This window comes from Malurus melanocephalus, unplaced genomic scaffold (assembly GCF_030028575.1).
Source record: "Malurus melanocephalus ecotype Western Australia unplaced genomic scaffold, MMel_1.1 scaffold_0, whole genome shotgun sequence".
NCBI classification, from domain to species: domain Eukaryota; kingdom Metazoa; phylum Chordata; class Aves; order Passeriformes; family Maluridae; genus Malurus; species Malurus melanocephalus.
In genome coordinates, this window is record NW_026623232.1 from 4,597,437 (window position 1) to 4,611,413 (window position 13,977).

Consider the following 13,977-nt stretch of genomic DNA (forward strand, 5'->3'; position numbering starts at 1 on the left):
GCACTGCCGCGGCCCCAGGCGCCAGAACAGACGCGCAGGACGGAGCTTCGCAGCCGTGCAGCTCTGAGAGGAATGGTGAGGGCAGGAGCAGCCTCGGCACACGCCGCCCGTAATGCCGCCACCCCGGCCAGCGTTAAGTAACGCTCCKGCCTATTGGCTCGCTGGGCACGGTCCCCGTTGGTAGCGCAGTGGTGATTGGCTCCCACCCGGGTCCCGCGCGTGCCGGCTTCCCGCCCCCATTGAGAGTGAGAGAGCAGGATGTGGCCCAGGTGGGCGGGGAAAAGCGGCCTCGAAGTGGTTTTCTGATTTGGCTACAGGAAATGACGTAGTGAGTTCTCRTTAGTTTTGTGCCATGTCGCTCCGGCGGTCTCTCTCATCGATTCGTCGAGCTGGCAGGCAGAGCCTTCCGTTAATTGGGCGGCCGGGACGCCAGTGTGCGTCCGAGCCCTGTGATTGGTGAAGGCTTCCGGCGAGCCCCGCCGAGCTCGTGCTCTGCCCGATGATTGGCTGTCAGAAGGAGCCGCCGGGGTGCGATTGGCTGTGCGCCCCCTGCCCGCGGCTCGCGGAGTAGGCGGGGCCTGTTCCCCCCCGTTTCCCAGCGGTGCCTCGCGCGGGGCCCGGCCAGGCCGCGCGGCGGGCGGGATGGCGGTGGCGGTGCGCGCGCTCCAGGAGCAACTGGAGAAAGCCAAGGAAAGCCTCAAGCACGTGGACGAAAATATCCGCAAGCTCACGGGCCGGGACCCCAATGATGTGAGGTGAGGCGGAGGGCGCCGGGCCCGCCGCTCTCCCGCGGAGGAGCGGCCAGGCGTGGGGGGGCGCGCGTCGGGCCTGCAGGGCGGGCGGCGCGGAGCTGCCTGCGGGTCCCCGCGGCGCTCTGCGGGCCGTCCCCGTTTCGCTGGCGCGGCGATGTGGAGCTCTGCCCGTGGCGGGGGGAGGACATGGCCGTGGGGCGCGGGAGGGAACGGCCGCATGCACGTTGGGCCGGGTGGGCAGCGGCGCCGCGGGGACCGGGTAGACACCGGTGACAGCGCCTACCGTCTCTTGCAGGCCCCCTCAAAACAGGCTGTTAGCCCTCACAGGCCCTGGTGGAGGTAGAGGACGCGGGAGTTTATTGCTAAGGTAAGGAGGTACAGAACGGGCAGTGGAGTTACACCCATCCTCAGGCAGTGGTTCGTGCAATTGCGCTGGGTGTTGTGTGTTTGCCTCTGCTGCTTGCAGCACTGCTGTTTGAATGAGTACCAGAGCGACCCTACGGGGCTTTRGGAGTTAAATTTAAAGTGCCTTTTCATTTTGAGTTGCAGCAAGTTTAGGCAGGTGGCTTTCTCCAGTCTTTTCAGCTGTTAGAACAAAGAATAAGGAGAAACATCTAAATGAAGGGAGTCATGTGTGGTGTGTGGACCTTGTCTCTGAAATCGTTCACGATCAGTCTCTTGCTTATTAACTGTTATGTGCTCCTGGAGGGATGTTAAAACACATGTACTTTTTACTTTTTTTTTTTTGTTAAGCAGTTCTTAATGGAGCATGTAGCAGAATTTTTTTGAATCTCAGTATTAAGCCACTGGTTAAGGTTTACTACGTCTTGCAAATCACTGCAGATATGATCATTTCAACGTAATGGGATCCTTGTTTCAGTCTAGCTATTCAGTTAAATRAGTGCAGAAAGTCAAGGTGAAATTAGTTGGCTCACGAACAGTATGTTTGCACATTTCATTGCAGTACTAACTCAACGGTGATAGAGCTGAGCAAAATTTATGTTTAGATCATGACCGTAAAGCCAAATTATAGCTCAATTGTGCAGACTTTAGGTGGCTCAGGGATTAACCTAACTTGTTCTAAGATCACAAGTGTTTCTTTTTAGGCGTGGATTCTCTGATAGTGGAGGAGGACCCCCAGCCAAACAGAGGGATCTTGAAGGTGCATCCAGTAGGTGAGTGCAAAATCAGCAAATTTGCTTTTCCAAATGAGAATTTGTAAAAGTAAACTGATAACTGTTAATAACTGATGACTTTCACTGTCTTCTTTGGAAATTACATATTCAAGACTTGTTGGAAATAATCTGGGTGATAACAAATCACCGTGGTGAAATATTTTTCATGTCTTAGAGCAATATAAGGATGGTAGTAATAATACAAAGATATAGCAATACAAAGATACTTTGAATTCTTCACCTTATTTGGTGTATAGTCTGGTATATTACATTCTTCTTAGTAGAAAAATTCGTTTGCAGTGGACACAAATTGAGTTGTGACTTAGATCTCCTGTTCAATAAATTGCATACAGGCAATGTGACAATGGACTCACGTTCTGAGCTTTCACATCTTGATGCAAATCCATCAGATGTGACTGATAATCGTGAGATTAAGTGTTGTGGGCACTTAACATGCAGATAATGAAGCTGGGAAACAGGAAAGTGCTGTGCCACAAAGCTGAAAATGAAAACTGAAAGTAACTTCTATTTACATTATTTTAGGATTTGTTTTATTTAAATTATTTCTTTTAAGTTGTTCTTTGTTAAAGCCTTAGTTGATCCATGTTCTCAGGTAGTAAGCCCTCTGCCCTTCTGCCATAGATATCTGGTAGGTAACTCAAAGAGCATTTCCTGATTGAGAATAGGTACCAACCTTTTCATGTCAATGCATTTTAATCTGTTTAGTGATCCCCTGATGTCAGTAGCCATTTCAGAGGTTCKGGAAAAGCACAAACATTTTAGAAAAGAAATAAATTCCCATTGCATTTTTAAATGGCAAATGTGCTAGTTATGTAGATCCTTTTGTTTTTCTTTACTTTTCAAGTTGTATTAAAATTTAAACTGTTTTGTCTCTCTGATTTTCACCAACAGTAGATTCTATCTAATAAAATGTTATTTACTGGTTGTTAGCAGGGGGGAGACTTTTACTGRAAGTGTTGGTTCTTCTAGCTAGATACACTTGTATTTTTCTTAGGCTAGAAGAGATTCTTTCCTAAATACATGTTCTCTAATGACCACTAACTTTTTCTTTCTCAGGCTGGGTGGAGAACGTCGGACAAGAAGAGAATCACGCCAAGAAAGCGACGCAGAGGATGATGATATTAAAAAGGTAATATATAGTAAATGGAGCTGGGGAGGAAAACACTTACCTGCAACATGATGAACAAAGTAGTTTGTTTTTCTTTGTTGTAGCCAGCGTTGCCATCTTCTGTTGTTGCTACCTCCAAAGAGCGAACACGTCGAGACCTTATACAAGATCAAAATATGGATGAGAAAGGAAAACAAAGGTATGCAGAAATCTCTTTTACACTAACATGATACTTTTGAGTGCTAGCACAGAAGGTAGCTTTAGAGGTATTACRCACAGGCTGTTACATATCAAAGAAATACCATGATATAAAATTTATTTTTAAAAGTATTCTCTCAAAATACTTCACAGCAGCAGCATGTACATTGTTCACTTACTTCATGTAATTGACAGGAATTTTATTTCTCAGGCCACCTACAGGACCAGGTTTGCTAGTGCTGTTTAACATCTTTTGAGTAAGAAGAAATGTGTGGCTTCATTGGTTGCTTTATGTCTTGGATTATTACAGCTGTCTTGGCTCATCATTTATTTTGTTGGTTGAAGGAGGTTTTTGGGTATGGTTCCTCACTCCCTCTGCCTCTTTTTTTAACGCAATAGTTCCATCCTGTGTTTCTTTTCTCTTGTTACTTTGACTTCATAYTGTGTGTACAGTTTTACCTTCATTTTGCCTGCTGCTTTTTAGATTCCTTCTATGGCTATTTCCTTTTTCTTATATTTTATTTGTCTCAGGGGTACTCATTAAAATTCTTGCTGAAATGCAGTTCTATTGGTAAGAGGTGTTGGAAAATTAGATTTTAAACTGTGTCTGTCCTCTTGGACTCCACCCACTTCAGACTGCAAGTCACCTGTGCAATAGTAATTTCACCTCAAATAAATAGAAGAATGAGAACTGGAATAACGAACTATCGAAAGCTTCTCTCATCAGTCCCCACAGATCAACTGGCACAGAAAACTGGCACTTTGCTTGGTTCTTTTAGTTGTAACATCACTAATAGTCTGCTCTTGCTGCCACTAACTAGGTTCTAATAATTTCCCTTAGAGGGAGACTTTCAAAATTCTTGCTAAGTTTCCTAGAGCTTCAGGCACTCAAAGTTTGATYCCTCAGAATTGTCTTTTTACTGCTTTTCAGTCCAGTAGTCTCTGGGGCGATGAGAAAATCAGTATTCATCTCTGAGAGTTGTGGTGGAAGGAGGTTCATTAAGAGGACAACACCCACTGAACTCCTGATTTTGCTCGGTGTCTTCTGGGATGTCAGTCGTATACAAATGCGCTTTCAGTGATCTCTGGCTTTCAATTCTGTATTCCTGTTTCTGCTATTTGATATACCTTTACCTTTCCATGTGAGGCTTATGCCACTGTAAGAGTGATACTTAGGGAAGACAGTAGCATTTCCTTTCTTAATCACTTAGAAGTTCAAGGCAAATAGAAGAGCCTCCCTCCTGTTGTAAAGACTTAATTTGGGATTAAATGAAAAGAAAGAAAAGTTCCAAGTCAAGTAGCCAGCTTCTTGCTCAGAAGAAGGGAATCTGTTGAAGAATTTTACTTACTTTTCTCAAAACAACACCTAATTGGATGAGAGCAGTTCTGGTTTCATCCCACAGTGCAGYGTCTTACTGTTGGGTAACTGTGATAGATAAGCTTTCACTCCCCTGTGGCTCCTTTCTCTTTAATAGTCTAAGCAGATTGTGAAGAGAGGAGTGTTATTTTTTCAGAAAGCCCAGTTTGCTGCCTTGTTGATAGTTCACAATGTGTTTACTTGACCATTTTTTCTTCAGTACTCTCTACCTTAAGATTTTTTTAAGTATTTCCTTAGTGTCATTATTTTCAGAAGAAAAATGCGCAGGCTTCCAATTTTCCCAGTGCTAGCTGTTCTGTGTTATGGATAAGAGCTGTGTCTTAAGCAAAATGATATGTCACTGTAAATTATATCCTTGACTGTTGGCACAGTCATGATGTCTTCTATTRCTGATGGCCTTGGGTAATACTGAGCATTTAAAAATAAATATCTTTGAGGTGGAAAGCTTCTSTGATTGTTTATGCAAATAAGAATCTTAGTACTTGAACTGAATCTCAAATTTCTTTTTGTTGTGGGTTTGTTTTTTTTCAGGAATCGACGTATATTTGGCTTGTTGATGGGCACTCTTCAAAAATTTAAACAGGAGTCCACAGTTGCTATTGCTACTGAGAGGGTACTTATTTTAAGTTCTATCAGATTGTAAATAATAAAGCAAAATTGCATGGTTTGGCTGTTCCAAGTAAAAATGAAAATTCCCTACAATGTAGGTTGCAGGTGCAGCAAATTGGTGAGAATACATGTAGGTTTTTGTTTGGCTTAATTCAGGGAAATGAGGGTGGGAGGCAGGAAAGAGATTCTAACTGACTTTGTTACACTGWTTCTGACCTTTGTAGAAGTGAACAGCGAAATTAAATGGAATTTAATCAGGCAACTTAATTTCTAAAGAGGTCATTGGCTACTTTTGGAAATAATGGTGATGTGTCATTGCTGAAGCAGTGCCTACCCTGGTGTGTTCCAGATGTTTAAATTAAAGCCAAGTATACAGAAATGTATGGTTGGTTATGCTATCTGTCTAAAAATGCCTTTCCCCTTCTAGTACTGATAACCAGATTTTCTGGTTTTAATAAATGAATGTGTGATTGTACTGAAGCAAAGGCTTTGCATAGCTTAGTGATTACTAAAAAAAAACCCTGTGTATGGGATGGTGGTAACTTTATTCCTAGGATGCCCTTCTAATTTGTGAAGGATATGGTATTTGTTTAYTGTTGCTCTAAAGGAGTTATTCAGTTAATACTAATAACTTTTAGATTAAAAACAGAGTTTGAAATTTCTAACTTCAGCAGTACAGTTGAAGCAGATATAAAGATTTAAACTTAAAGCCTTTCCTTCATAGTGTCAGCAGAGCTGACTCACAGTGCTGGTATTGATTACTTTCAGATTCAGTATTTGAATGGTTTAGGATACGTGTGGAACATATGACCAAAGTTCACTTTTGCCTGCTTGCTTTAGAACAAAAAAACTTAYTTATCAGGATGGTCTAGAAGCATGGAGTCCCTGTCTAATTTATGGTAGTATGTGTTTGCACAAATAGATTTCAAGGAGTTACTGCTCCTTGCAAAATTTTTCTGAGAATCCATATTGAGACTTTTTTCTTCATACATATAAACTTTATAGATCAAAGTAGACGTCTGAGGAGTTTTTTGACCCAGCTATTTTGTTGTCTAGGCATTAATTTCTGGTTTTTTATTGACAATTATTGTACAATCTGAGCACATGGCAAACTATGGCATACAAACAGGGCACTCCTGGATTGTAGTAATATATCTAATTAATAATTAATATACTGGAAGTATTCACAATCTAATTTTTGTTGGTCACAAACACCAGTCTGCAGTCCTTCATTTGTTTCTGGGGGAGCTGACTTTTTTCTCTCCCAGATGGAAAATTTACCTGATTTCCCTGATACCTGAAATATATTTATTTTTCTGCTGTTGGGGAAAAAAAAAACAATTATATAGTTAAACCAACAAAAAATTAGGTGCCAGCAAACAATGACACTTCTTTTTCCCTTTGCCTGTAGTTTAGGAGGGATTTCCTAATGTGTTTTTAGGAATGCCTTTGAAGGTGTAAATAATTCAACATTTTTAAGTGGAYCAAATAGAACACTTTCTCTTGATGTAGAAAAAAAACCTAAGATGGTACTTCATTTATTTTAGCAAAAGAGACGACAAGAAATCGAACAAAAACTTGAAGTGCAGGCAGAGGAAGAGAGAAAGCAAGTTGAAAAYGAGAGGCGAGAACTGTTTGAAGAAAGACGTGCTAAACAGACAGAGCTGCGGTTATTGGAGCAAAAGGTTGAGCTTGCTCAGTTGGTGAGTTTTCGTTTTGTTCTTGATCTTTTTCTTGTTTAAACTATTCTTGTGTATCTCAGGGTTATTTTCTTTCATTTCTCAGCAAGAAGAATGGAATGAACATAACGCTAAAATAATTAAATACATAAGAACAAAGACGAAACCTCATTTATTCTACATACCTGGCAGAATGTGTCCTGCTACGCAGAAGTTGATGGAAGAGTCACAGAAAAAGATGAATGGTAAGTGGTCTTTGTGATTCAAAGGCCCTTGTTCTTGCCTCCCTTTGTTTTTTGTACAAATTTCTTTTAAATTTGCTTAAATACATTAATTTCATKCTTCAGACAAACTATATTCTTACATGGGTTTTCATCATAAGTGGACATTACTTTTTCAGTGACTTATTTTTATATTGAATGGGATTTGATTCTCTTACAAGAAGTCAAAAGATGTGTATGCATGATTTCAGAGGTATGTGTTAAAAACAGTCCTTTATATTAGCTTTAGTACCCAGATGTATCCCAGTGCAGCTGCTTAGTTTTTGAAAAGGCAGGTTCTGTGATGACCCAAAGAAAATGCAGGTGTTTACAAAGCATTTGAGAAGTATTTTCTTAAGCACAGCATTGTGATGATTTTTTTTTTACTTCAATGTGTGTTCATTTCTGTTTCACAGGATGACTATATTTTTCTTTTGGAAAACAATTTAAAATACTTCAATTCATGGTAGTCTTACTGTTCTTTTTTATTAAATTAAGAATGTGTYGGTTGGTTTTTCTCTTAGGAGCTTTTATTCATTTTGTGGGGTTGGGGGAATAAGTGAAGGTAGCTCACCTGTCTGGATAACCTACAGTAATTAAGCTTTCTTAATATCTAACCAACTTTTTGCTTCTTACTGTCTTTTGTTTACCTTAGGAAGTATAAACTTAATAGATAAATACCAGGAAATAAAGGTATTCTTTTGATATACTGTTGGTTGGTTTGGTTTTAATGAAGTCACAAACTTTATGTTAGCTTAGATTTAGGGCTTTACTGTTCTAATACTCAGCTGAGCCTGCTCTCCCTTTGCTTTGTTTTCTTAAGGTAACTAGCTGTTTTTTTCATTATGCATGAATGGCTTGCTTCTTCAGTAAGAGCAAGGATGCAGTATTTATAAGTTGAACAATTTGATAATTTACTAGTTCATAGTTTAAGGGTACATAGACTCCAGTATCTGTTGATTATCTTAACTATTATTTTTGCATTTATTCCCTAGCACTCTTTGAAAGCAGGAGAAATGAATTTGCAGAGCAGATTAACAAAATGGAGGCCAGGCCCAGAAGACAATCTGTGAAGGAAAAAGAACATCAGGAGGTGCAGAATGAAGAAAAGAAGGAAGAACAGAACAAGGAGCAGGAAGAGGGTAAGGTGGTTCAGCAGGTGGAAGAGATGGAGACAGGTAATCAGCACAATGATGTAGAAATGGAGGAGGTAGGGGAGGAAAAGGGAAAAACAGGTTCAGGTTCAGGGCATAGTGATGCAGAAAAAGAACAGGAAGAGGATGAACAGAAACATGATGTGGAGATGAAAGTAGAAGAACCTACTGAGGTGAGGGAGAATGACAAGCAACAGGATAGTCAGCATGAGGAGGTCACAGTTGTAAAAGAGGAAAGTGAAAATATTCAGACAGTGGATAATGAGCAGGATATAGCTGAAATGAATGAGGCAGATAGTGTAGAAAATGAAAATGGCAAAGAAATAGAACCAGAAACAGAGTGTGATGCTCAGCCAGAAAAAGTGTGTAGTGTTCCTTCTCCCAAGAAGGAGAAAGGTATTAAAACAGATAATAAAGCTGAGCTTGAAGAAACACAGGAGAAAGCACCCGAAGCTCAGACAGAATCTGTGGCTGAGGCTCTATCTCAGCCGCAGTCTGTGCCCCTAGCACAGTCACCTCAGTTGTCTCAGTCCACTCAGGATACAGAGCCCCAGGCAGACAAGGATGAAAACTCTGTTGTGTCTGTAAAGGTGGTTGAAGCACAGGCAGAGCAGAACCAGGCACCGAATGTAGAAAGTAAGAGTAAGACTAGGAGTAGAAGCAGGGGTAGGGCGGGGAMCAAAACTGGCCATAACCGTAGCAGCAGCAGTAGTAGCAGTAGTACTTCCAGCAGTACTACCAGTGCAAGTAGTTCCAGCACTGGCAGCAGCACCAGTCGGAGCAGTTCCACCAGCAGCAGTACTACAAGTGGAAGCACAAGCAGGGACAGTAGCAGCAGTAGCTCCAGCAGTAGTGAAAGTAGAAGCCGAAGCCGAGGAAGAGGGCATAATAGAGATAGAAAACGCAGAAGGAGCACGGACAGGAAGCGAAGGGATGCTTCAGGAGTAGATAGAAGTCACAAGTCCTCAAAAGGTGGTGGTAGTAGAGATACCAAAAGCTCAAAGGATAAAAGTTCAAGGTCTGACAGAAAGAGGTCTATATCAGAAAGTAGTCGGTCAGGCAAGAGAACTTCACGGAGTGAAAGAGACCGTAAATCAGACAGGAAAGACAAAAGGCGTTAACAGAAGAGACCAAGCTTCCTTAGCCTAATCTTTGCAGCAGAAGATTATTTGAGTGAAAGGATTCCTTGTAAGGAGGAAGAAAAGGCTGCCTTAAGAATTGCATGCTGTAAAAAATCTTTTGGAAAAATGCAGACTGTTTACCAGGCATTCTTGTACTTTTTACATAATTTTGTAAAAGGTTACTTACCAAAATTATGTGAAGTTCCTGAAAATGTAAAAATAAAAGATTAACACTCCTTTGCATATTTTTTTTAAATATCCTGTACTCATTAAGATCCTCTGTATATTTTAATAGGTAAACCTTTAAAGTAGATGTGATCATTTCTTCTGTATCATACACTTTTTTTTTGTAGAAATAAATGTGCATTTTAAATAAATTGTTTGAGATGTCCTGTTGAAAAATTCCCTTTTTAGATCAAATGTAGGAAGGCAGTATTGCAGGAAATGTAAAATTTTGCCTTTCCCCTCTATTTCTTGCAAGAATGGGAATTTTAAGACTTAGTCACRCAAGTAATCTCTCCAGTGCTGGGTAGGAAGGGAAAGTAACTGATTTGAATCTATAGTTTTTGTTTTCTGTAACTGCAAGCTCTTAGTCAATTCTGTCTTCCTTCCAGTTTTATAAAAACTCCCTATCCATAGGTAAGCAGGGATGAAATGGGAATGTTAACACTGGCCAAGATAGCTCAAGTCAGTCTGGAAAACCAGTCTTACCTGCCTTTAGCAGGTGCTTTGATAGTATTTGCATCTGTGTTTTAGATACAGTTAATCTGTTCACTAGTGATCCCTGTTTTGGTGGCCAGTGGAGGAAAGATTTCAGCTTGCTTTTCAGCCAGGATTTTTATTTTAGTTGCAGACTAATCTTTGATCCCTTCATACCACTAGGAATAATTACATTGCAGTGTTGGAGTAACCTGGGACTACCTAATACTAATGTTGTGTGTGTGCAAGAATGCTTTCTGAATGTATTTAATAAAACTTAAGGTGGTATAGTGTTATCTATGAAGGTGAATACTGGTTTTATAGAATTTTGTATGGAAAACAATAACATCTGTTGCTTTGTTCTGTACATGTGCAAATAAACGTGGCTTTGTAGACTACTCTCTCTATGCTTATGATCTTTTCTATTAACAGGTGTATTACCTTAGTCTTACTACACTGACAGTATGAATTGTAATTGCAGGTGGCTGTGCCTTACAAGCTCTGTATCCAGAATTTTTCTTTAGGGCTTTAATTGCCTATTAACTGAGTATGAAACTGTTGTGCTATAATCCATGTTGTCTTGAAGGAAGCAAATTCTATTATCTCATGTGCCAAGTCACAGACCGGGAAGTCCTAGAAAGATTTYGGTATGGAAGGACACATCAGCTTGGTTAAGTGTACAAAATACCATATACACCCCATTTTTCTGGAACGTACTTGCTATGTTCTAGCTTGGAGTGTGTCAGTTTTCATCAGAACTYAAGAGTAGTGATGGATTTATGTGTTCTGAAGTGCTGAATGTTATGACCTCATGAAATGTGTCTAGTAAAGGGTGAAATGGAGCACAGCACAAATATACACAGTTGGAAAACTCCTCAGGCTTCCCCTTTCTCAAGGAGTTCCGATTCTTCAGTCCATTTGCTACTTCAATGTCCTATCTGCCTCTGCCTCTGTACAACAGTAATTTTTAGTTCACTTGTCAGTACTTTCGGACCACATTTCATTCCCTTCAGGAAATGTTGAGGTTTAATGTGCCACCTTTTTTGAACGACAGATGAAAGTTCAAATGCCTTATTGAAGATATTAAACAGTTTTCTACMAAAAAACCTCTGAGTAGCTGGGACAATGTTACTGATTAATATGTTTTGACTAATTTCAGGTTTCAAATTGTCTTTGAAAGCTGTTTTAGTTTATCAATTAATTACATTTTTTCATAACATTGAGTAATTTCAATGTTTCTTATTTTGAGCTTGTGTGATGCACTGCTKTAGTGCATTTACTGCATAGGTTTAAATGGCTCATACTGTAGTCAGCATGCAAAGCTCCTGACCACTGTTTCAGAGCAGCATATTAACAGGGTTTATGGAAACAACAGGATGGTGGGTCCTGGTAGCTGAACTAAGGATTGATTGATTACGTTGTTTCAGGTATGTTCCCAGTAGCAGTGTCTTTTTGACTGTGAAAATACAGGAGCTTTGTTGCTGAGTACAAAGCTGGTGGTGTAACTCTAATGTTTGTTAGAAGAAACTACCATGGTTAAGCAGTGCCAGTAATTGTTAGCGTTCCTAGACCTAAGCAGCTCAGTGTAACWTAAATGTCAGTGTATGACATTTATGACCTTGTAAGATCAAAGTTTTTTAAAAATTAAATATTCCAGCCAATGTTCCACTACAGAAACAGTATAAGGTAGTAGTGTACTACCATACTAGCACCATAAAGCAGTAGTGTTTTTAGTAATTGCTACATTTTCCCTCAAGGTCCCCTCCTCTTATCCTGAAACAATTTCAGAGCTGTGGATAGGAATGAGACCATGAAAACASCTGATAACTTCAAGACTAAATGTGAGGAACAGTTTGCATTTTCTAAGCATCTAGTGCAGATTAGCGTAGGGGTAGAAAATGATTGAAACATTTTCTTATTTCCCTTCCCTTCAATAGTGAGYGGAGATAAAGGAAAAAATGGTTCTCTTTTCATTCAAGTAAAGTGGACAAAGGAACAATAGCTTCCCTTTTGTAAGAATGAAATAGGGATGCTTTRTGTGAGATGGGAATATACCATGTATGCTCTGTGCTTGTTTTCTGAAATGTTTCATTCAGATGGTCACTTCTAGCTTTAAGTATCATTTAAGAAGGCTGTTGGTGGTATGGCTTTTTTTAGAACCTTTATACTATGTGCCCATTCTATGCCAGTACTTGCTGTCTTTTTCTTCAGTTCTGATGCACAGATAAGCTGGAAGTCTCCAAGAATGTGGTTTTTTTCCATGATGCTCCACTTGGAGTTCTTGTCAGAGTAGATGTTACACAGTTTGTTCATTTAATTATAAGCTGAAACATGACTTTGGATAAAAAGCAAATGTCTTCAAATTCCTGCTCTTTAAGGTGGTGTCTTTGTACTTGGAACAGCTTTTTCACATTTTATTCAAAGGAAACTTTAAYATTATTTCTCTGCAGACAAGTATTAGTGAACTGAACACCTCTCTCCAGCAAAGTCAATTTCTAAAACCTTGCTTGTTGTGACTAAGCAACACAACGAGCAGTGCCCAGAATAAGATTTACAAATAAATTTCTAGAACATCTTTTATTTCTTAGTAGAGTAATGGTCTTATGGTTAGATGACAGTTATAAGATTCAGGTTCAGCTGCTGATTTTATAGCAATTACTGTGGTTCAACGGGGCAAACAATTTCATGTATGTTCAAGAGTTAATGAGTTTGCCTGGTCAAAGAAGAATTTCTCTGAGACTTTGTTAATGATGGGATCAAATGCTGCAGCAGTGGTGTATTTGTAACATACAGAGATCTGTGTTTTGGAGGATATAGTTTTGCTCTTTTAGTCTTGGAGATTTTTCTGCTGATTCAGGCAGTTGTTATTAGGTGACAGTATTCTATTATGTGGCAAAATGTGAGGCATTCAGAGCTTGGAAATGTATTTCAAGGATCAAAGTAATAAAAGTCATAACTTCCATGCTTTTAGAAATACACCATCAGTTGTCGTGTTTGTTCATGTAATAGCAAAGCAATAGTGGCTTTTTCTTGCTATTTGTTGACCTGACTGAAAAAGTTGGTTTACCTGTGTTTGGTGAATGACTGTTACCTGCTTAGATTTGTCTGATTTGAAGAGTGAATTAGTTATTCTTCTTCCTTTGAATTGTTTCTTAAAAGATACTTGTTTAACTAAATAAAATGTTTCAGGCATGACATTTGATTCAATGTAAAAGTTGTTCTGTATTTTCATCCAAACATMCTAAGCCAAGAGAACTATATTGTTAAAGTGTTTTTGCCATGGAMTATATTTTTCCACATACTGTGCAATATTCTATGCTGTGAAATTCTACATTCTGTGTGGAGCCCTTTGGTGCTACCAAAAAAGTATAGCCAAAGGTGCATATTCTGTTCTTATTATAAAATAGATACTAGGAGAACTTTTACCAACTTCTAATTTGTTTTGATCTTTATTATTAATACAGATGCTGAATAATCTAGGAAATGCAACATCTTTACTTCTACAAAGCCATGTCTTAAAAGAGCCATCCAGTGTGTTATACGACTTGGATTATTTCCATTATGCCCTTAATTCTGATCCTTCTTTGAATTCTAGTACTCTTTAAGAGATGTCTGCCTTTCTAGTTCAGTAGTTGCAGTTAAGGTAGCTTCATCCTAATGACAGTTGTTGGAAACAGCTCTCACTTTTTCATTTTTGTTGTTTGTCTTCGCATGTGCAATACTATTCATATTCATTGCTGCAGTTTTGCAGAACAGAAATTAACCAAAGTCTCACTCTATCTGCTATAAAGCTTTCAACTTTGTCCTTTGGAATCCAGCTGTA

At 39.6% G+C, this 13,977-nt stretch overlaps 1 protein-coding gene across 1 annotated transcript; it reads left to right on the plus strand.

Annotated features, from left to right (window-relative positions):
* The first annotated feature begins 586 nt into the window (after nucleotides 1-586).
* Nucleotides 587-10,559, plus strand: PNN (pinin, desmosome associated protein). The gene is made up of 9 exons (XM_057369114.1): nucleotides 587-755; nucleotides 1,048-1,119; nucleotides 1,859-1,927; nucleotides 3,005-3,077; nucleotides 3,161-3,255; nucleotides 5,164-5,245; nucleotides 6,789-6,944; nucleotides 7,027-7,165; nucleotides 8,176-10,559. Exons 1-9 carry the CDS (start codon nucleotides 643-645, stop codon nucleotides 9,453-9,455), a joined length of 2,079 nt encoding a protein of 692 aa, XP_057225097.1. The 5' UTR covers nucleotides 587-642; the 3' UTR covers nucleotides 9,456-10,559.
* Nucleotides 10,560-13,977: the final 3,418 nt, after the last annotated feature.